The following is a 22,776-nucleotide window of genomic DNA, read 5'->3' as shown; positions in this document are numbered from 1 at the left end:
AGTTATTGTACAAAATAATGAGTGCATTGCTAAAAACCTGTTGAGTCAATCACTGAGTGGTTTTGCATCGGAGAATGAGCAGTCTGCTCTTTGAGTAAACTCAAAAAAAGCTCCAGAGGTGCATCAAATGAGATAACGACCTATTTGAGTATACGTGTATTTCATGCATATCTTTACCTTGACTTTATGTGTCACCCAAGCCAGACTCTGAAGAGCTAATACTTACTACACTGTTCTATAAGATAAGTCTTGTTATATCCCCACTTTACAGATTAAGTAACAAGCACAGAGAGGACCAGGAACTTGACTAATGTCACAGTTTGTAAGAGGATGGGGCCAGGGCCAACATTAGGCCCTAGGCAGCCTGGCTTCAGAGTGCTCACTCTTACTCAGCAGACAGGGACCACTATGTGAAAGGGAACATTTAAAGCAATATATAAACATGTCCACTCTAACATGTAGTTGGCATATAAATTGAAGATTTTAGGCAGAAGGGGGAATTTTTCATTCCTAGCTAAAAACTTGAGTGTTAGACAAGATACTGAGCTTTTGGTTAAGTTCTCAGCTGATCTTACTGTTAAACCTCTACTGCCACTAGGATACAAAGTGAGCACCTTTGCAGTCAACAAATAAGCACTTTGTGTATCTGCTGAGTGCTGTTTTGAATTGTTAGGGTCTGTTTCCCACTTGACATTTGATCTGGAGGAGATGCTCATGATTAATTTATGCTTAGTTCCTAATAACTTTCCACTCAGTTGATGTCCCTCTCCTTTGCCCCAAATACTGGCTCTCTTACTTTACTGTCTTATCTCCTTCAGAGCCCTCACCTTAGAGCCCAGCTTCAGCTACCCAAGGTCCCCTTGCCCTGTTTCTCCTTTTCCTTTCTGATTCCAGTGAACACCTGGGGCAGGGTGACCTTATTAAAGACTCTATGAAACAAAGTTGTCTGTCATCTCTTCAGAGACACCCACCCTCCCCCACCCCATTCCGCCCGTCCCCTCATCCCCCATGGATAATTCAAAAAACCTCTTCTTGTTTATCCACTTCCCTCCACCATCCCTGGGAAAGGACAGGTTAGGGTGAAGAGCCAGATGCTACAGTGATTGGATAGTGACTGTTCCCATCCCACCTCCTCACCTTCAGCCTCTGACTGGCTGATCTGGTTTCAATCAATGTTCCAAGCCTGGCTTCCTGGGTCGAGGGTTGTGGGCACCTAAAACATTGCTTATGCCCCTTCATTCTGTGGGAGAAATGGAGGCTTTTAATATTAATCTTCCTTCTTTATCATTTTTCAACTTTGGCTTTATCTTTCTTCCTCAATCTTTTTTTCACTCCCTAAGTCTACTGTTGGCCTGCCTTCTTTTCTCTAGAATCTTCCAATCAAGCAGCAGTAACTTTGCATGTCCTCTACCCAGGCCCCTCTCCTGCCCCCTGGGAAGACCAAGAGGGAGCTTGCTTGCCCTGTGGGGTTAGGCCTGTGTAGCTCTTGTAACCTGAGAAAAGAAGGCCAGGCCTCTCGAGCCAGCAGTCAGCTCCCTATGGCCTGCCAGAGGATAAGAACCTTGCTCACTCAGCTCCCTCCCTCTTTTCTTTCCCCTCCCCTGCTGCAGCAGGGCCCTCCCCCATCCGCACACACGGGCTGCTGGGTAAGTGGCAAGATGGCTCCTCTGCATGTCTCCGGCTGATCGCTGCCGCTCCGCCAATACAATAGAGCCAGCCACTATCAACAGCCTGGCCCTCTTCCTCTTCCTTCTCCAGAGAGACCAATCCAGCCGAACTCGGGGTTTGCCGTGAGGACTTAACGCTTATCTCTTAAAAGCCAGATCTGTGTTAGCCTCCCCACACCACCACCACCACCTCCCCTTCCATTTACCATTTTTTGGATCCCCAGTTGCTGCATCTCAATTTTCTCTCTCTGGATCGGGTGGCTGGGGAGGAGGTGGTGGGATCTTGGGACAAGGAAGGTGGTTTTTTAAATTTTTTAGGATTTTTTTTTGTTTGGTTTTTATTTCTTCCATTCCAGAAAGGGATAAACAGCACTTCCAGGGGGAGAAAAAAAATCATGTTATCAGAAAGCAAAGAAGGGTGAGAGCTTCACATTTCCATGTATGCCTTTTCCCCACCACTCTAGCTCCCCTCATCTTCTTTCTCTTCCCCTTGGCTTTCATTCCGTCTTTCGTTTTGGTTTGTTTTCAGTCATTCTCCTTTCCCCCTTTGTCCTTCCTGCCCGATTTCTAATTGGCCCCACTTGCCCTCTCTGTGTGGGAAATAAGGTATTTTTTCGTTAAGCCTTTTCTATAGATTTAAGCAGTTCCGTCGTGTGTTTCTGTGGGGGCCTGTTAGCTGGGGGCACAGTTCTGATTTTCCCCTCCCCCTAGCCCATGCATCCCTCCCTGACTGCTCTGGGGAGGTTCTTCTGACCTCTGAGTGTCAGTCAGCCTGTTGGGAATGTTAAGTTTTCTGGTGGTGATTGGCGTGGGGTGGGGGGGCTTGGTTTCTCCTGTCCTAAGATTTAGGCCTCTGGTCATCTTGATTTGATTTTTTTTTTTGCCCAGCTTTTGGGTACTAGAGGGGGTGAGATAGAAGTTAGGGATAAAGATAGAAAATAAAGGTGGGTAGATAGTTTATCTGAAGTGAATCTTTGGGATTCTTTGCCTGAAATGGAGCTAAGTTGTGTGATTAAGAGTGGGGGAGTGGGTTCAGTGTTTGTGGTGGGGGAGCTGCCTGGTGTGGGGGAGGGTCCTGACTGGGAGGCCTGCTCTCTTTATCTCTTGGAAGTTGGAATGAGGGATTGGGAGAAACTGGGTGAAAGCCGAATGTAAGAACAGTTTCTACACCTCTGAGCAGGTAAAAGCGGCCTGATTTCTTCTCTGAGTGTTCATACTCTCTTCAGTTTTAGTTTTTCCTTTTGGATGAGAGAGGGTCCTGTTGAAGCTTGAACCTTCACCAGCCCTACTTTCTCCCTGTAGCCCCCACCCCCACTATTTTCACCATCCTGGTGTCTCCAGATCCTATGAGCCAGTAGGCCTTAACTTATTAAGCAGTTGATTAAACTCAGGTTGAATCATTTGCCACAGCCATGGTCTTTCTTTTTTGTCTTCTTTAAGGACTGGGGCTTCCCTTGTGCAATTTTGCTACATAAAGGTGCCTCTAGCCAGGGTATGGGGAGGCCACAGGGTTGTGGGCAAATCACAGTCACTTTTGAGGGACATTTCCAGAGGGAGGGTATTTCTCCTTTCATGTAAATTACCTAAAAAGAAATGGAGTCCTGACCCCACATACAACAGCTTTACCCATCTGGGCAGTGGGCAGATATGGTTACTATTGAGCCATACTCTTCTTCCCAAGGAAAATGGTTTCCCGCTTTTCCCATGGGGCACAGGGTCTCTAGTCTTAATTTGAAAAGCAGTCCTCCCACTCCCACCCAAGTGATGAGGCATGGATGGGTTCCTGGCCCCAAAAAGCTAATGTCTTGCTCTCTCTTTTCCTTGGTTCTGTCCTGCCCTTCCCTCCCAACCTTTCCCCATCCTGTCAGTGAGGAGAAGGAGGAAGTGACCATGGACACAAGTGAAAGCAGACCTGAAAATGATGTTCCAGAGCCTCCCGTGCCTATTGCAGACCAAGTCAGCAATGATGAGCGCCCAGAGGGCAGTGCCGAAGATGAGGAGAAGAAAGAGGTAAATATCCAAGCCACCTATTGGGGTGGGTGGGCAGGAGTGGACCTAGGGGAAAGAGTAGACCACTCTGGTGATCCCTCTTACACAGTGGGATAATTAAAGAAGGGATGAGGTAGGACCTTGGATCAGGGTATGGCCAAGAGAGAATTCGCTGGTTTAGCAAGGGAGACCCCTTGTGATGGGGACAGGGTTCATTTTGTTTTCTTTGTTGGAGAAGTAAAGCAATGCAGACTCGTAGAAGTTTGTAACTAACTGAAAGTTTGATAATGGCCCTTTATCTAAGACCCAGGCTCAGTTTTTCCTGCTATCTTCCCAGGCTTCTCCCCATGGTAACTGTTCAGCTTTCCCTCCTTTTTAAAAGCCTGATGGAGCTGAACGCCATCTAGTGGACTCTGATGGGTCTCACTGAACTAGCCATGCTGAGGAATTTCTTTTTCTCATCTGCCCCCCAGTGGTTTCTTTGCAGAGATGTAGCTACTCAGAAGCCAGCACTTGTGGTGATCCAGAAAGCCCCTTCTCGTTGTGACCACCCTTCTACCCCCTTTTTGACATATGTATTTTGTGTCCTGCACCCAATCCAATGGGCTTCCCCCCATCAGAGCCAGCGAAGTCTTCTTGGCTCTTAAAAAGTAATAGAGAAAGAATTAGCTGGGTTTGGGAGTGGGGTAACAGGTGGGAGGGACCGTTGTGTGTGTAGCCTTTCTCTGGTGTGTGTTGCGGGGGTGGGGGCCGGTGAAAGTGATTTGATGTGCAGAATATTATTTATTACAAGGTCCTTCTTCCCCGTAAAACTTTGTCCAAGTACCTCATGTACGGTAATCCGCCCGTAAAATATAACCCTGCCCAACTGGCCAATCGCTGATGCCGCCTCTTCCTCTGGACCCACCCGCTGCTACTGAGCTGCCCAATCAGAGCCAAGTCTGCTATCCAGGTGTCTTGGCCAGAGGGGGGCATGTGTGGGCTCCTGTGATGGGCCCCCTTTTGCCTCCCTGTCTTGCTTACATCAGGGGGCCAAGAAGAACACTGTTCTGGAGAGACTTATTTTAAAAGCGCAAAAAAAAAAAACAGTTGGAAAGGGGTGGACTTGCATCGTCTCCCTACTTGGGACACCCCAAGAAGAGCTTGTGCCACTGCTGGGGCGACTGCCCACGTGCCCTTGCCCTTTTGAGGACTGTGGGTTGCCTTGTTTGCTACAGACTGTTGGGATCCCCGACTAGTGTGCCAAGACCTCCTATAAAGTCAGTGTTTGTGATCACAGTGCCATGCTGTAAAACACTTGAGTGGGACCCTCTGCTTAAGCTGTGGCGACTAGGAACCCTGCAGAGGAGTCTAGGGTCTGAGCCCCAGGGATTTAATGCTGATGACAGCCCAGCCCATGTATCACCACTTGCTCATCAGATGGACTTTCCTTTGGTCCCTGTTGTCCATGGTGAAGGGCAGCATGTTGGTTGCTCCAGCTTCTCCTCCATCCCTGGAGGCAGGGACTCATTCATCTACCTGACTGGAACCACTGTCTCAGCTGGAGTCCCTGAGGAGATGCCACCCACAACTCTCAGAAGAAAAGCATTCTGACCTTGCTGCTGAGTGTCTGCCAGGTCCTGGGGATATTCACCTACTACCCCCAGGCTACCTTCATCAGAGGCTCCATGATCTTACTCGGTGAGAGGACCCCCTCCCCAGTTACAGGCAGAGGAAAAAGGGACTCTGGAGTCATCACCTGGATCCAAGTATTGGGTGGTGTTATTGCTGCAGCTTGCCACTACTGGACGTAGGGTCCTCTCTGCCTCTCACGATAAAAGGCAAGGACCATTCCTGCTACTCACAGGCCATCTCATCAGGGACTGCAAGATGATGCCCCTACAGGGCCAGGACTGATGTCTCTGCCCCTTTTCCCCCCTCCACCCCTCGCTGAGCCTGGCCACCGCCAGTGAACTGTCTTGACATCATGGAAACTGGGCAGCGTCCCCCCACACGTTTCCCTCCCGCCCCCCCTGCGCCCCTGGGAGGACTCTGGCAGTGCCGTGCTGACTACCACGCCGTGCGCCCACCTTTTTTGCCAACCCAACCCCCCACCAATTGCACAGCGCCTAGCAGGGAGGGCTCATTCTGATTGGACCGGCGGTTGACTAGATACAGTACACAGTGAGGTGCGATTGGCTGAACTGAAGATCCCAGGTGTGAGATGGTACCTGGAACATTTGTCATATTCCTAGTTTACTCTTTATTTTCTTCTTCTTCTTTTTTTAATCTTTAATTTTTTTTCTTTATCTTTATTTTCTGATTTCTTTATTGGATTTATTTATTTGGTTCATGTTTTTCCTGTTTTATTAAGACTTTTTTTTTTTTCTTCACTAACTTACCCATCGAGAGCGGCCCAGCTAGGGGTCAGGCTGGCCCTTAACAGAGACCAAGGAGACTTGGTTAGACGACACAAACGGGGCTGGGGGGTGGATGGGGAAAATGGATTTCATCAAGAGGGTTCTGCCCTACCCTTTAGAAGGGTAGTAGGGTGGTCTTAGTTTTTCCAGAAATAAGCACCTAAATCCAAAAATCCTCTTTTCCCCTTTCCTCTGTTTTCCCTTTTTTTTTGTTTGTTTGTTTTTTGGAGTTTTTTTTCTCTCTCTCTTTTTGGGCTCTGTCCACAGTCTTTATCCCACTGAGCATTTGGGGCAAAAACTTGACCCAAAGCTGTTTTCCTGTCCTTGGTAGAGCCCCTAAGGCTTGAGCCCTGGTTGGAGAGGAAACAGTAAAACTCTGCTGAAGCTATAGTTGGTGGCTGGCCTGAGCATTTCCCTGGGAATGGTCTGCCCTTCATAAAAACCCTTTATCTAAAAAATACCTAAGTTCTTTCTGCTATACTTGGCTCAGGAGCCTTATCACCAGTGGGCCTGGTGCTCCCCTTCACAGTGTGGTGGGGTCTAGGCAATCTGGAAATGACAGTCTGCTGTCCAAGTGGCTCAAAGGCATTGTCAGTGGACATCAGGCTGGGCATTGAGGAAAAGAGGAGAATAGCCTTGTTGAAGTTGCCATCCAAAGTTCATTTACTTGTTATCTCATGTTTTCCTTGAGTTAGCAAGGAAGAACCTTGGGGGACTAAGAGAACTGAGTTCTGGACACAGTTGTTGAGATTAGTGTCCTCTCAACCTATAGTGCTAGTAGGAGAGGGCCTAAACATCTTTTAAGGGATGGGGGCCACTGAATTCCTCTTCCAGCTTATTTCTGGTAAAGCTAATACACAGACGTGGTACGGACTAGATGACTTTTCCCTGCTGTGATGTTTGGTTTTATTTTTTTCTCTAACTTGCATTGATTCTGCTTCGTTTTTGCCGTTTGCCGCTTCTGTTTTGGTCTCTGTCTGTCTGTGTCTCTCCCTCTCTCTCTGTCTCTCTCTATGTCTTTGGAGCCTATACTAAGACTACCGCATCTAACCTCCTTCCCCCCTCTCTGTGGGGTGTCTCTCTTTCTCTCTTTTTTTTTCCCCTTTTCTTCTTTATACAGAGCTCACTGCCCAAATCATTCAAGAGGAAGATCTCCGTTGTCTGTAAGTCTAGCCCTGAATCCCTGATAAAGGCCAGAAATACCAAAAAATGGCATTCTTGGGTCATCCCTTCCCACCCTGCCCCCTCTGCCTAGAAAATCTGCATCATTTACAGTACATAGGATTCCATTTTGAAATTCAGAACCTTACACATTCCCTGTCATATGTCCCCAGTCATATTTTAATGAGATAACACCATGAAGTATCCCAAACCATTTCCCATTTAGTCTAATAGGCGTTTATTCTTTCAGCTATCTAAACACTAAGAACCAGAAGGGAGTTTCAGAGATTCCTATATAGTATTCACTAGTTGATGCTTTATTCCAAGAGTATCAGAGGAAATGAAAGTCCCTACTTCTGAAGCTATATTTTTAACATTTTCTCACTGAAGCTCTCTAGAATGCAACATATAATAGATATTTATAACCTAAATATCAAAAAATAAAAAAATAAACTGGGCGTGGTGGCTCATGCCTGTAATCCCAATACTTGGGAGACCAGGGCGAGTAGATTGCTTGAGCTCACAGGTTTGAGACCAGGCTGAGCCAGAGGGAGACCCTGTCTCTAAAAAATAGCTGGACATTGTGGCAGGCACCTGTAGTCCCAGCTATGTGGGAGGCTGAGGCAAGAAGGTCACTTAAACCCAAGAATTTGAGGTTGCTTTGAGCTAAGATACCACAGCACTCTATCAAGGATGACCCAGTAAGACTCTGTCTAAAAAAAAAAACCCAGCAACCTGTAATGGGAAAATTAAAGGATGACCAGACCACATCATGATCTTCAATTAATTCTACTTAGATTTTAGTATCCCATAGTCTTGTTGTTTATTCTGTATTTTCCCATGTCCTTGTCCGTTTTTCTTCCCCACTGCTTCAGATATTACTGCCTACTACTGAAAGTTTAAACTGCTAAGCAAATTGGCTTTCTCCTTTTTTGTTTTTGTTTTGTTTTTGAGACAGTCCACTTTGTTCTCAGGAGAGTACGGTGGCATCATAGCTCACAGCAATCTCAAACTCTTGGGCCCAAGCAAAATTCTCTTGCCTCAGCCTCCCGAGTAGCTGGGACTGCAGGCACCCTCCACAACACTAGCTGTTTTTTTAGAGACGGGAATCTTATTTTTTTTTATTCTTTTTGAAACAGTCTCATTATTCACCCTCAGTAGAGTACCATGACATCACAGCTCACAGCAACCTCCAACTCTTAGGCTAAAGCAATTCTCTTGCCTCAGCCTCCCAAGTAGCTGGGACTTAGAGGCACCCGCCACAATGCTCAGCTATTTTTTTTTTTAATTGTTGTTGTTTAGCAGGCCCGGTGTATATGGCTGGTGCTATAACCACTGAGGTACAGGGACCAAGCCATTTCATTATTTTTAGAGATTAGTAGTTTCCATCTGTCGGGAAGGAAGTACAGCTGTTTTATCATTCATTGTGAAACCTTGGTTTCTCTAGTCCCCAAATATGATTTCTTAAATTAACCTTTTACCAAAACGCCAGCCAGAGATAAACCTGTAGGTGTTATGCTGTGATCTGGTAGAGGTCTAACTGTTGGGTCCTATTTCTTGGGGACAGCAGCTACCAAGGGGGTGCCAGCTGGAAACAGTGACACAGAGGGGGGCCAGCCTGGTCGGAAAAGACGTTGGGGAGCCAGCACAGCCACCACACAGAAGAAACCTTCCATCAGTATCACCACTGAGTCACTCAAGGTGAGGTGGGAGGAGCCAGGGAAGGGAGGATGAGACACCTTAAGATGGGAATAGACATGGGCCCAGTGTAACGGGGTGGGGGGTATCTGTGTCCCAGAGCCTCATCCCCGACATCAAACCCCTGGCGGGGCAGGAGGCTGTTGTGGATCTTCACGCTGATGACTCCCGCATCTCTGAGGACGAGACCGAGCGTAATGGCGACGATGGGACCCATGACAAGGGGCTGAAAATATGCCGGACAGTCACTCAGGTAAGGTTCTTGTACCCCAGTGTCAGGGGAGGGGAGTATTGGATACAGCAGACAACTGAGGAGCTAAGGTAAAGTCCTGAGAACTCTTCCATCTGTGCAGCGGGTTGCATTAATTGCCACTTTGAGGAGTCCAAGGACCAAATCCACCTGGTTGGCTGTTGTAGGGTTTTAGTGAAACACAACCACACTGATTCATTTACTCTTGTCAGTGGCTACTTAATGAGTCACAACACCAGAGTTCAGTAGTTGCAACAGAGATTGTATGGCTCACAAAGCCTAAGATATTTGGTGTCTTGGCCTGTACAGAAAAAATTTGCCAGTCCCTGCTTCACTTTTTCTCAAGGCAAAGTTAAGGTACTAATAATCCCAGGGTCTGACAGAGGTGAAGGGAATAATGAAATCTCGTTACTGAAAAGAACATGCTAGGTTGGCATTTATGCTGTCTTATCACCAGGGAACCAGAGGCTGAAAAGAATATGCCAGTATGGTGTCTAACTCCTGTTACCTGACACCTTTATAGGTAGTACCTGCAGAGGGCCAGGAGAATGGGCAGAGAGAAGAAGAGGAAGAAGAGGAACCTGAAGCAGAACCTCCTGCACCCCCCCAGGTGTCAGTAGAGGTGGCCTTGCCCCCACCTGTGGAGCATGAAGTAAAGAAAGGTGGGTGGTGCCTTGTGAGAAAAGTGTATCACAGCTCCCTGAATTTCCAGAGCACTTCATTTGGACCTCTTAAAGCATTTAATGTTTTCTCCCTTTTATTATGGTATTTTTCTGTATCTGTCATCTCCCCTTAGATACTAAGGTATTTGAGGACCAGGTTTGAATCTGTTTAATCTTTGAATCTTCACTATGAGGAGGCAGCCTAGACTTTGCTACATTACTACAGTACTTTGCACAGTATAGGTGCTTGGCTCATTTAGATAGAAGAGTGGCTACTTGGTAGGGAATAAAACAAAGGGAATCATGAGAGTTATAGTGGAGATGAAAGCTAGCATTTCTCCCTGCTAAAGGTTGTTCTTATGCTCTCTTTGATAGTGACTTTAGGAGATACCTTAACTAGACGTTCCATTAGCCAGCAGAAGTCTGGAGTTTCTATTACAATTGATGACCCAGTCCGAACTGCCCAGGTTCCCTCCCCACCCCGGGGCAAGATCAGCAACATTGTCCATATCTCCAATTTGGTAAGTCATTGGGTCTCACATTTCAGGCTTATTTAGTGGTTAAGAGTTTAATCTTTGGACTTAACGGACTTAGGTTTCCTAGGTTCAACTCCTAGAACTGCCAGTTATTCACTTACCTTGACTGAGTTACTTAACCTATGTCCTCATCTGAAAAATGGAGTGTGAGGAACTATCAGCCAGCCGGGTTTTGAGGACTTGGAGAGGCCTTGGCACATGATGTCACCATTAGGACTACCATTTTTCTCCATTCTGACTATAGGGTTCCTAACAATGCTGCCCTCACCCAAACACTGAAACTACTCCTATGACAGCAGTTTGGGGGAACTTAAGACTGGATATATGGGTGTTTTGCCTTCTTCGATACTCTGAAAGTCTGTTTTCATTGGCAGGTTCGTCCATTCACTTTAGGCCAACTGAAGGAATTGTTGGGGCGTACAGGAACCTTGGTGGAAGAGGCCTTCTGGATTGACAAGATCAAATCTCATTGCTTTGTAACGGTGAGGGAAAGAAGCTGATTCTAAAGGTTCTGGCATATATTTCTTTTAGTAACTAATGTGAGCAGGTTTAAGGGTATTTTAGCAAGTAGGAAGGATTTCAGATGGTCTGTGACCCTCTGTCTTCTCCCTTTTTTCCACCAGTATTCAACAGTAGAGGAAGCTGTTGCCACCCGCACAGCTCTACATGGGGTCAAATGGCCCCAGTCCAATCCCAAATTCCTCTGTGCTGACTATGCTGAGCAAGATGAGGTAAGAAACCTAGGGAGAGGAAGAAGGGGAGGCCATTATCTGCTAGATTCCAGCTGAGATCCTGGCCAAACCTGCAGTCACTGTGAATCTACCTTCTTTCTCCGTTTTGGTTCCTTTAGTTGAACCATGGGGTTTCAAAGTGTTTGTATCCCCAGTACCTGGGCTCTTTCAGTGGAAGTGATGTCATTGTCACTCCCTATCCTGACTATCCTTGTCCCACCTCTGCCTACAGCTGGATTATCACCGGGGCCTCTTGGTGGACCGTCCCTCTGAAGCTAAGACAGAGGAACAGGGGATACCTCGGCCCCTGCACCCCCCACCCCCACCCCCAGTTCAGCCACCACAACATCCCCGGGCAGAGCAGCGGGAGCAGGAGCGGGCAGTGCGGGAACAGTGGGCAGAGCGGGAACGGGAAATGGAGCGGCGGGAACGAACTCGATCAGAGCGTGAATGGGATCGGGACAAAGTTCGAGAAGGTCCCCGTTCTCGATCACGGTCCCGTGACCGCCGCCGCAAGGAACGAGCAAAGTCTAAAGAAAAGAAGAGTGAGAAGAAAGGTATTTAGTTGTGGGGCACACATGCCTACCAGTAGGTGGGAAAGGACCTAAATTGGACAGGTCAGAAGGTCATGTGCATCAAATCTGATTCACTTTCTTCTACCTCAGAGAAAGCGCAGGAGGAGCCACCTGCCAAGCTGCTGGATGACCTTTTCCGAAAAACCAAGGCAGCTCCCTGCATCTATTGGCTGCCACTGACTGACAGCCAGGTGAGTGCTTCCTTTATCAAAATTGCATCAAGGTTTGAGGTCAGTGCTTGGGGGAGATTCATAGCCCATGAGAGTGAATAGGTCTAGTTATTTATTAACTTAATAGGGGATGAAATTAATCATCACAGAAAGAGGAAGTTTAAAAGTTGATGAGTATGCCATAGGGAAACAAAACCCAAGTGGGTTGAGATGGTAGACTAAGGAACTGAGGTGTCTCGGCATCTGGGAAGCTGGCTGTGTCAAGCAGGCATCTTGGAATTTGCTTTTAGTTAGCTGAGAAATCGTGTTTCATATAAACTTGCCCATTTCTCTGCTTTTTAATTTCTAGAGTTTTTTGCTTTTTAAGGCCAGTAGTGATAGGACTTTGGGGAATTTTAGGGTTACTTTACTCAACTATGGGAAAAGAAATTTATTCATATCTAGTGTGATGGCCAGGCACAATGGCTCACACCTGTAATCCTAGCATTCTGGGAGGCCAGGGTGGGTGGATCGTTTGAGCTCAGGAGTTTGAGACCAGCCTAAGCAAGAGTGAGACCCTGTCCTAAAAATAGCCAGGTGTTATAGCAAGCGCCTATAGTCCCACCTCTATTCAGGAGGCTGAGGTGAGAGAATCACTTGAGCCCAAGAGTTTAAGGTTGCTGTGAGCTATGATGCCACAGCACTCTACCAAGGGCAAAAAAAAAGAAACTTTATCTCAGAAAAAAAAAAAAGGCTTGACGCCTATGGCTCAAACAGCTAAGGTGCCAGCCACACACACCAGAGCTGGTTGCTTTCAAGTCTAGCCCAGGCCTGCCAAACAACAATGACAACTACAACCAAAAAATTGTTGGGCGTTGTGCTGGGCGCCTGTAGTCCCAGCTCCTTAGGAGGCTGAGGCAAGAGAATCACTTAAGCCCGGGAGTTGGAGGTTGCTGTGAGCTGTGTGTGATGCCACATCACTCTACCCAGGGCAACAGCTTGAGGCTCTGTCTTAAAAAATATATATATATATATCTCTAGTGTGATGATAGGGAAGTATCAGAGGCCAGGCAGGGGTGATGCCTGTTGTGTATAGTAATTGAAAACTTGGACAAAGAGAGGCACTCTGAGGAAGAAGCAGTTGATGAGCCCCCAACTCCCTTCCTGCTTAACAGCAAAGATAGCAGTGCAGAAGCCAGGCACAGGCACCGAGCAGGGCTGAGATGCCTACTTTCTTTGCCTGGCTACAGATTGTTCAGAAGGAGGCAGAACGGGCTGAAAGGGCCAAGGAACGGGAAAAGCGGCGAAAGGAGCAAGAAGAAGAGGAGCAAAAAGAACGGGAAAAGGAAGCTGAACGGGAACGGAACCGACAACTGGAGAGAGAGAAACGCCGAGAGCACAGCCGGGAGAGGGACAGGGAGAGAGAGAGAGAAAGGGAACGGGATAGGGGGGACAGGGGGGACCGAGATCGTGATAGGGAAAGGGACAGGGAAAGAGGCAGGGAGAGGGATCGCAGAGACACCAAGCGCCACAGCAGAAGCCGGAGTCGGAGCACACCTGTGCGGGACCGGGGTGGGCGCCGCTAGCTATCGGGGGAAAACACTAGGAGAGCTGCAGGTACCAGCCACTCTGCCCCAGGGGTTACAGGCCACAGAGGGATAGGTACAGTTTCCACCACCCTGGAACCAAGGGTCTTTTCACACCACCTGTCCCCACATACCAAATGGAACAGTGGCCATCCTTCCCCCCACACACATAATCCCTTAACCTATCTCTTGGGACTTAGAGCCCTCTCCTCCCTCTCATTTCCCATTAAGTCTTTGAGAGGCAAGAGCTAGGTTAGGGAGGGAGGTGGTTGGCCATAGAGGATCAGCCAGATGCCCCAAACCTCTTTCATTTTTCCTCCATCTTTCCACCTCCCTTGGGTACTCACAGTCTCCTCTTGGGAACAGCCGGGGCCAGGACTGGGTCACCTATGAGCTGAATCAGCATCTCCTCCTGAGTCCCAGGGCCCCTGCAGTTCCCAGTCTCTTCTGTCCTGCAGCCCTTGCCTCTTGCTCACCAAGCCCCCGGTTCCACTTTATATCCACCTTTTCCTTTTGTTCTATTTTTATTTTTATTTTTTTTATTATTAAATGATGTGGTCTATGGAAAAAAATAAAAATCTGACTTAGTTTTAAACTGTATGACTGGCTTTCATTGGGCTGGGCCTAGCTGAGAAGTCTGGTTGAAGATGTTTGTAGCCTGGAACAGGTGACCCTTCATTCCACACATTTGTTTAGGCTGACTACTTTGGAGCGGGGACTTCCCACCCACCTTCCATCCCTGCTTTGGCTCTAACCTTCCTCACTTGAGCGTGGAGAAAAAGACCCCTTGGGAAATAGAGCTGCCTATTTCCGTGGCAGCACCCCCCAGGGCTAGGACGGTCTGATTTCTAATCCCCAGTTTTCTGATCCTCTTGTCGAGTGCACGATTAGGCATTTGGTCACCTACTCACCACCTTGAAGGTGCTTCCCACAACTGCCACCAGGGGGCGGCAGCCTCGCTCAATTAGTCGGTTAAACGAGCTTCCCCAAAAAGGCTCTACTCCTCACCGTCCTCCCGCCCATGTCGTGCCTTGGTCCCTGACCCGTTTCCTGTGCCCGGGCCTCGTATTTCTGGGACCTTTCTGCCGTCCTTAAGCGCCCCCCGGCTCACCCGCTACTGGGCTCTGCACGACCTCCCAAAATACAGCCGCCTTGCAGCTGGGGTTATGCCGGTCCGGTAGCGGGGAGCGGGTCTCTCCGTTAGCCGGCTCCTAACTCCCGCCTCACCGAGCGTTCACCCTTCGTCCGCTGCTGGGGGCATGCTGGCTGCCTTGTGCTCCCATACACCCTCTTGCCGGCGCTTCGGGAACGGCCTGGCGCCGTGGCCTGGACGTCCTCTCTCCCGAATGCCCTCCGGCCCTGCGGGCTGGGCCCGGGAGGGGCGCCGCATCTGTATGCGCCCGGCAGTCCGGGAGCGCCGAGGGGGCGGGCGCGCGGCGCCGCCCCCGCCCCTGCCGCGCGGGCCCGGCTGGCCGGGGAGGGTCGGAGGCTGGGCTCTCCTCTCCCGCGCGGCGCGGAGCCGCCTCGCTCCTCCGCAGGCGGAGCCTCCTTCCCCCGCCCCCTCCGTCTCGCTCCCTTGTTCTCGCCGGGGCCGCTCAGACCTGCAGCGGAGCCGCGGCGCCCGCTCGGATCGGCTCGGGGCTGCGCCCCCGGGACCCGGCGACGGGGGCGAACGGGGTCGCTCCCCGCCGGCCTGAGCCCCTCAGCAGTGCCAGGTAAGGGCACCTGCCCCAGAGCCCGGCGTCGGGAATCCGCGGAGGGGCAGCTGGGGGCCAGCAGCCTGCGGGTGTCTTCAGAGCGGTGCGCTCCGGGGCCAGGAGCCCACTGCCGGCTCCCTTCTCCCGCGCTCTGTCTCTTCCCCTTCTTCCCTCGTACCTCACTCCCTTAATCCCTTCTTGATTTCTCTTCAACCTTCCTTTTCTCTATCTGGTTGTCTTTCCTGTCCCTTCTCTCTTCTTTCCAAGCCTTCTCTTTGCTTCTTGTCCTTTTCCCATCTCCTCTCCCTCTGTGCCTTTTTCTTCCTCCACCTTACTCCCTTTTCTGTCTTTCTCTTTTCCCTTTCCCGCTCTCCTTTCCTTCTCCGTTCCCTCCCTCTCCTCTCACCGTCCCCTATCCTGTTTCCCACTCCTCCATCCCCTTCCTTCTCTCCTCCCCGACCCGCCTCCCTCTCTGGTCCCCAGCTTCCCTCTGGCTTCCCTCTTCCCGCGGGAGCAAACGGACTGTCAGGTGTGTGTCTGCTCTGGGGGAGGTGGAGTGGGTGAAGCCACAGCTACCTGAGGGGTTCCCCCGCCCCAGGAGGACAGGGAGGGGCTCAGTGAGAAGGGTCCTCTCTCAGCTGCCTTGCTCAGCCCCCCACTCCTCTCCACCCCTCCTGGCTTCACCTTCTCCCAGAATGAAGTTCCAAGGCCTGGTCTCACATCCCCGGAACTGAGGGCTGCCTGTGCCTACCCATTACACGTACTGAAGGGCCCTCTGCCCCAGGTGACCCATTCCCAAGCTGGACTCCTCTCTGCCTGTCAGACACCCAGGCTGCCTCCCTGATCTTTCATTCATTCGTTCTTGCAGCTATTATGTCTCTGCCTCTCATCCAGTCATCTCTGTCTCTGCCGGACAGTGCGTGAATCTTGGTCTCTAGACCTTAATCATGCTGTATCTCTGGCTTCTGGGTCTGCTCTGCTCTCCCTCTTCCCTGTCATCTCATCCTGCCCTCATTCCTATCCCATCTTTCTCCAGCTCTGGTCCCCCACTCTGTCTCCTGAGCCAAGTCCCCCTTCAAGGACTACAGCTGGCAGTGTGGGCTGGGGGCAGGGTCTGGCAAAGTGGGGCTCCCCCTTGGGGGAGGAAGGACTTTCACAGGCTCTCAAACCTGGCTTAGGCTGCACATCTTATCATCTCTCAGCTTAACCCTAGACACCTTAGGCCACACCTCCATGAATCTCAACCCCTTTATTTTAAGCCCTTTCTCTGGTACCCTTAACTCCTCCAGTCCCTTGGCTGCATGCCCAGTGTGGAGGACAGGGGCCAGACTTGGGATCCGAAGTCCTCCCAGCATCCCCTCTCCTTTTTCCACCCCCCACCCCCAGCTTCTCTGCTCAGAGTTGACTAAAGATTTATCAGCTTGGAGGGTTGGAGGTGAATATTGGCAGAGCCTGGGTGGAGGGAAGGATCAGTCTGCTGTCTGATCTGCTGCTCTTTGTCTTAGTCTGAGTTCTGGGCAATGGGATGTCTGTTCCTAGGAGGTCTTGTTTGCAGCACTTAATTTGGGGTGGGGTGGGGGGTGGGGAGAAGAATCAAGTGTTTACTTGGCCGTGAGCATTTACCTGTCCTACAGGTGTGGATCCATGGGGTAGCCCCAACGCATCTGCCCCTCCACCCCAGCCAGCTCAATGGGCCACCTGGTCTGGCCCAGCCTCAGCACACAGGGCCAGTGAACAGAGCCCTGGCTGGAGTCCAAACATGTGGGGCCTGGTGAGGCTTCTGCTGGCCTGGCTGGGTGGCTGGGGCTGCATGGGGCGTCTGGCAGCCCCAGCCCGGGCATGGGCTGGGTCCCGGGGGCACCCAGGCCCTGCACTCCTGAGGACTCGAAGGAGCTGGGTCTGGAACCAGTTCTTTGTCATTGAGGAATATGCCGGTCCAGAGCCTGTCCTCATTGGCAAGGTAAGGATCTATCCTCCCATGTCTACTCTGACTTAAGGCCCTTAGGCTCTGCCCTGCAACTTCATCACTTCTGCAATGACCTTGTTCCCTTGGGACTCCCAACACTCTACCCAAACCTAGGCTCTTTGATCTTCTGTCCCTACACTTGGAGCCCTCTGCCATCTTTCCCTGCCCCCTACAGCTGCACTCGGATGTTGACCGGGGAGAGGGCCGGACCAAGTACCTGTTGACTGGGGAGGGGGCAGGCACCGTATTTGTGATTGACGAGGCCACAGGCAATATCCATGTCACCAAGAGCCTGGACCGGGAGGAAAAGGCACAATATGTGCTACTGGCTCAAGCTGTGGACCGAGCCTCCAACCGTCCCCTGGAGCCACCGTCAGAGTTCATCATCAAAGTGCAAGACATCAATGACAACCCACCCATTTTTCCCCTTGGGCCCTACCACGCCACAGTGCCAGAGATGTCTAACGTCGGTGAGCACCTAGCTCTGAACATCCCAGTACCCATCTCCTGGTACTCCCTCACCTCTCCTTCCCTTATTGCTATCCACCCCAGAACCCACCTCCTTCAATTCAGCCTCCCTTATATCTGGGTCCCCCTCATCTGCAGTCCTTTCCCATCTGGCCCTGCCACTGCTGAGTGGGGTGCTGGGATCCCCCATAGGGACATCAGTGATCCAGGTGACTGCTCATGATGCCGATGACCCCAGCTATGGGAACAGTGCCAAGCTGGTGTACACCATTCTGGATGGACTGCCTTTCTTCTCTGTGGACCCCCAGACTGGTGAGCATGGAGCTCTAGAGCTCAGTGGGGAAGCCATGAGAACAGACACCCACTAACCCAGCATCTCTCCCCAGGAGTGGTGCGGACAGCCATCCCCAACATGGACCGGGAAACACAGGAGGAGTTCTTGGTGGTGATCCAGGCTAAGGACATGGGCGGCCACATGGGGGGGCTGTCGGGCAGCACTACAGTGACTGTCACTCTCAGCGATGTCAACGACAACCCCCCCAAGTTCCCTCAGAGTAAGGGGCCAGTGCTGTCAAATGAGTTATCCTTTGGCCATCCCACCCGTACAGTCTCTGGAAAAGCTGTTACTCCCCACCCTAACCCCAGTCATACCCTGGGAGAAGGAAATGCAGGGCGTAGGGAGGAGGGCTGGGGATCTCTCTGAATGTGTCTCCCCTCCATTGGCCCCAAGGCCTGTACCAGTTCTCCGTGGTGGAGACAGCTGGGCCTGGCACTCTGGTGGGCCGGCTTCGGGCCCAGGACCCAGACTTGGGGGACAACGCCCTCATGGCATACAGCATCCTGGACGGGGAGGGGTCGGAGGCCTTCAGCATCAGCACAGACTCCCAGGGAAGAGACGGGCTCCTCACTGTCCGCAAGGTTAGCCTCCTTCCTGTCAGCACTTGCACACTCACACCTGCCTCCTGCTCCTGACCACTGGTCACATTTCTAACTATTCTCCTAGAACAGACTCAGGACCCTTGTGTTGGAGCTTCCTCGTGGTCATGGTCATGGTCATGTCCTCACCTTTTAAATGAGGCCCTGGGGCCAAGAAAGGGGAAGTGACTGGCTCAAGGACATATGACAAGTCCACGATGGAGCTGGGGACAGACCTAGCCTAACCGACTAAGTAATCCACCTGACCCCTGAGGCCACCGCCCCCCAGTGCCACCTCCTCTCACACAAGAACTGAGCACAGGATACATTGGGGAAGGGACTCTTCACCTTCCAAGCGCCTGGGGACTAACCTGGTTTCCACATGCCTCACTCACTCTGTCTCCCCTCACCATAGCCTTTAGACTTCGAGACCCGTCGATCCTATTCCTTCCGCGTAGAGGCCACCAACACGCTCATTGACCCAGCCTATCTGCGCCGAGGGCCCTTCAAGGATGTGGCCTCTATACGTGTGGCTGTGCAGGATGCTCCAGAACCACCTGCCTTTACTCAAGCTACCTACCATCTGGCTGTGCCAGAGAACAAGGCTCCTGGGACCCTGGTAGGCCAGATCTCTGCAGCCGACCTGGACTCCCCAGCCAGCCCAATCAGGTGAGCAGGCTGTGGGCTGGGGAGCAGGAAGGGTCCCTCTGGGAAAGAGCAGGTGCTACTCCCACCCAAATGGTATATAAATGTGCCCCTAACCTACCACAGATCATACTCACTTCCCAGCAAAGGTCTCCACTAGAGAGCCTAGCTAACCACCCCCCAACTCTACCTATCCCTCAGGGTAGATAATAGTGGCACCTCCCAGTGGTGGTGCAAGCAGATGTAATCTCATTTGATAAGTGGATCTCCATCGATCACTCCCTAAGTACTTCACATTTTACCCACTTGATGACATTTAATTCTCACAACAGCCCTCTGAAGTAAGTATCATCACCACTTATTTTAGAAGCTAGCCGTTAGTGGTCACACAGAAAGTAGCAGAACAGCCACTCTTCCCTGCTCCCTAGTCAGAACCCCCATCACAGCTTTGTGAGGGAGGTGATAGTGTTATTCCCATTTTTCAGAAATCTGAAAGACAGTAGTGTTTATCCTGCTTCCGGCACTTTCTGTATCTCCTCCCATGAAACCCAGTGGCCCTGACCCTTAGGACAGATGCTTAATGGTGGTGACCTCCCAGGGATGTCTGCTCTTAGAGGGGACTCCAACCTGAATTATGTCTCTGGGTGCATAGGGCAAGCTCTTCCTTGAGGAGCCATGAGGCCTAGCAAAGTGACCAGAAGGGATAGAGGGGGCAGCAAGTTCTGTCCCCAGCTTGGCTCCATCTTCCTCAGATACTCCATCCTCCCCCACTCGGATCCAGAGCGCTGCTTCTCTATCGAGCCCGAAGATGGCACCATCCACACAGCCGCGCCCCTAGACCGTGAGACTCGTGTCTGGCACAACCTCACTGTGCTGGCCACAGAGCTCGGTGAGAAGTCCAGGGCCCATGAAGTGGCGGCAGCCTCCTCACAGAAGGGCTATCCCTGAGCACGGGGGTGGGGAAGGGCTCTCACTGCCATCACCCCTCACCTGTGTGCAGCCTGAGTCCTTAGCCTGGATCCTTACCACCAGGCAGGCTTCTTGGTCCCCTAGGCTGGGTTGGGCTGGGTCCTATGGGTCTGCCTGAGCATTCTCCTGACCCTCAGTTCACCTCTTGACTTACCCCAAACCAGAATAAAGCAGATCTTAAATAGCTCCCACTCTGTGTTCATGCTGGAGTTGGGGGCCAGAAAAGGGCTGAGTACCTCCTCCAGGCAAAAAGTGGGAGCACCCCAACAGCCCTTCCCAGAGAAGCCCTGTTGGAAGCTTCACGGGGACCCCCAAGCTAGGGGAGAGGCTCTAGCTCTGTATGCAGGCTCCTCTCCTGCATGTCAGTCCCTAGCAATGTGGTTCAGCTGCCTTTGGACAGCTCTGGCCTCTGGAGACAGGGAGATGTCCTTCCCTTCTGTGACCAGCCCCACATCACCCTGCCTACACCCCAAGGACTCCTATACCCTGCTGTTGTCATACTATATATGGAAGTTGTCATTGTATATGTGGGTGTCTGTACATGTCAGTGAAGAGTTAAATGTATGTGTACATGCAGGTATGTAGGAAAAATACACACACACATATATATGTTTGTGGGTGTCCATACTGGATATATGTGTGTTTACAGTTAAGTGTATAGGACTATATTTGTATTTGTGCTATGTGTGATTGGATATATATTGTGGTACATACAAGTAGCTGTCCATATGTGCTTTGAGTAGGTGGGTGATTATGGACAGATGATAAAACTTTCAGAGGGAGGTATGATTATTTCCCAATTTTGAAACAAGGGAACTCAGGCAAAGAGAAGTTAAGGAACTTTCCAAGGTCAGACAGAGATTATGTGGTGGAGCTGTCAGACCCAGTCAGTCTGCAGTCTGAGCTGCTAGCTCTGCCACCATACTGCCTTTCCTGTGTATTGAATTGTATATGTCCAGGTGTGTGTTTCTGCGTATGCTGCCATGTGCCACCTGGCAGTGCACACGTATCTGTAGTTGTATGGATGCGGACGGCCATGTTTGTGTGTGTGTGTGTGTGGGTGGGTGTGTACACAGTGTGGTTATGGCTTTTATATACATAGTTCTATGTATATAAGTGTGTGTATGTATTTCCCCTCAATGTCTTTTCACCCTCCTGCCAAATCCTCCTCCTACTCCCATCCCAGCATCAACGGCCAGCCCTGGGTCCTCACTACAGTGGAGGAGTGGACCCCATTCTATCTCTGGGGCATCCCAGACCCTTTAGCCAAGCAGTCCACTCAGCTTCCCTTACCCATTCTGCAACCTCAGTCCCTTTCACCAGGGCCAGCCAGCTCTTCCCCTGCCTAGGGAGAAGACTAAAGGAATTGGAAGATTCATCCTAGGAGAGGTGACAGGGATACACACTTTGCATTCTCTCTTAGATGGCATTAGCAGTGAAAAGCAAGGTAGGGTAATGATCGGGAGTCACATGAAGGGATGGGTGAGGCCTAAGTTTGGCTATGGTGCCCAGGCTCTGCACCTTGTAGATCATGCAGCTCCTCCCTCCCCAAGGTCAACTCTAATGACACTGCTGCACTACAGCCTCCCAGACTTGTGATGGGATGTGTCTATGTGTGTGTCTGTGTGTGTGTCCATCCCACTGGTACCGTGCATGGTGGGGCCATGCATGAAAATGCATTCCATGGGCCCTGGGTATGTGTGTATGGGGGGGGGGGGTGACGCTGCATTCACTGTGCATATCAAATATTGGCTTCATGTATGTTACATTTGTCTTTAAATGTTGAGTATGTATTGGATATGTGGTATGAATATGTTTGTATATTCATGTCTGTTGTCTGCATGCAACCTGTATGCACCCAACCTGTATGTACCCTCTATCTACCTTTCACTTATGCTACATGTGCCCTGCATGTGGGTTGTCTATGTGTATCATGGTGCCACATTCCTGTTGGATGTCCACTGTATGTGGCACATATCTTGGGTACTACATGAATGTCATATACACTTGGTGTTTTTCCATTTATTTCACAACATTGTTTGCTACTTGTATATTATATGCATATTTCATGTGCTACATTTACATGCTATCTGCTGCATGTGGCATCCATGCCCATGTACCATGAATGTTGTGTGTAATCTGTGTGGTGTGTGGTGTGTATGTGTTGGTGTTCTGGCTTCAGACAGCTCTGCACAGGCCTCCCGCGTACAAGTGGCCATCCAGACCCTGGATGAGAACGACAATGCTCCCCAGCTGGCTGAGCCCTATGACACCTTTGTGTGTGATTCTGCTGCCCCTGGCCAGGTAAGCAGCTGGAACAGAGGGGTTGGGACCTGAAGGCCTCCAGCAGCCCACTCCATACAAGGCCTCACTTCTTCCTCCCAGCTGATTCAGGTTATCCGGGCCCTGGACAGAGATGAAGATGGCAACAGTAGTCGTGTCTCCTTTCAAGGTCCTCTAGGCCCTGATGCCAACTTTACTGTCCGAGACAACAGAGGTAGGTGGCTACTGTTGCTGACCTCAGTTCTTGATCCACAAGTCAACAGAAATTGACATGAGACTAAAAAAGGAAATTATACAGGCAAGGCTTCATTGGGGTGGGGGGAGCTTTTACTCAAACAAAAGGGAGACAGTGCTGGTTAAGGAGCAACCAGACTGGCTCGGCGCCTGTGGCCCAAGCGGCTAAGGCGCCAGCCACATACACCTAAGGTGG

At 50.6% G+C, this 22,776-nt stretch overlaps 2 protein-coding genes across 6 annotated transcripts in view; both read left to right on the top strand.

Moving 5' to 3' along the window:
* Window positions 1–13,998, top strand: part of ACIN1 (apoptotic chromatin condensation inducer 1) — a 40,027-nt gene extending 26,029 nt beyond the window's left edge. For 2 of the 5 annotated variants that reach the window (XM_012812829.1, XM_003801985.2), the window contains 11 exons: window positions 3,536–3,677; window positions 7,176–7,218; window positions 8,784–8,917; window positions 9,015–9,167; window positions 9,688–9,826; window positions 10,202–10,347; window positions 10,737–10,844; window positions 10,986–11,093; window positions 11,326–11,650; window positions 11,759–11,859; window positions 13,068–13,998. In XM_012812829.1, the coding sequence (XP_012668283.1) occupies window positions 3,536–3,677; window positions 7,176–7,218; window positions 8,784–8,917; window positions 9,015–9,167; window positions 9,688–9,826; window positions 10,202–10,347; window positions 10,737–10,844; window positions 10,986–11,093; window positions 11,326–11,650; window positions 11,759–11,859; window positions 13,068–13,403 (1,735 nt within the window). In that variant the 3' untranslated portion in view covers window positions 13,404–13,998. Of the gene's footprint in view, window positions 1–1,611; window positions 2,086–3,535; window positions 3,678–7,175; window positions 7,219–8,783; window positions 8,918–9,014; window positions 9,168–9,687; window positions 9,827–10,201; window positions 10,348–10,736; window positions 10,845–10,985; window positions 11,094–11,325; window positions 11,651–11,758; window positions 11,860–13,067 lie in introns of those variants that run through there. The other 3 variants (XM_012812832.2, XM_012812831.2, XM_023508152.1) reach the window with 3 other exon arrangements.
* Window positions 13,999–14,988: 990 nt separating this feature from the next.
* CDH24 (cadherin 24) overlaps window positions 14,989–22,776 on the top strand; it is an 11,372-nt gene continuing 3,584 nt past the window's right edge. Inside the window, exons 1-10 of the mRNA XM_003801921.2 lie at window positions 14,989–15,118; window positions 16,735–17,060; window positions 17,242–17,536; window positions 17,727–17,846; window positions 17,921–18,088; window positions 18,265–18,452; window positions 18,865–19,118; window positions 19,847–19,983; window positions 22,246–22,367; window positions 22,449–22,560. Coding sequence (XP_003801969.1) covers window positions 16,860–17,060; window positions 17,242–17,536; window positions 17,727–17,846; window positions 17,921–18,088; window positions 18,265–18,452; window positions 18,865–19,118; window positions 19,847–19,983; window positions 22,246–22,367; window positions 22,449–22,560 — 1,597 coding nt within the window. The 5' untranslated portion in view covers window positions 14,989–15,118; window positions 16,735–16,859. The remainder of the gene's footprint in view (window positions 15,119–16,734; window positions 17,061–17,241; window positions 17,537–17,726; window positions 17,847–17,920; window positions 18,089–18,264; window positions 18,453–18,864; window positions 19,119–19,846; window positions 19,984–22,245; window positions 22,368–22,448; window positions 22,561–22,776) is intronic.

This window comes from Otolemur garnettii, unplaced genomic scaffold, assembly GCF_000181295.1.
Source record: "Otolemur garnettii isolate 467f Iridium unplaced genomic scaffold, OtoGar3 scaffold00225, whole genome shotgun sequence".
NCBI classification, from domain to species: Eukaryota; Metazoa; Chordata; class Mammalia; order Primates; family Galagidae; genus Otolemur; species Otolemur garnettii.
Note: the sequence above shows the minus strand (reverse complement) of the source record. Positions and strands in the feature narration are given on the sequence as shown.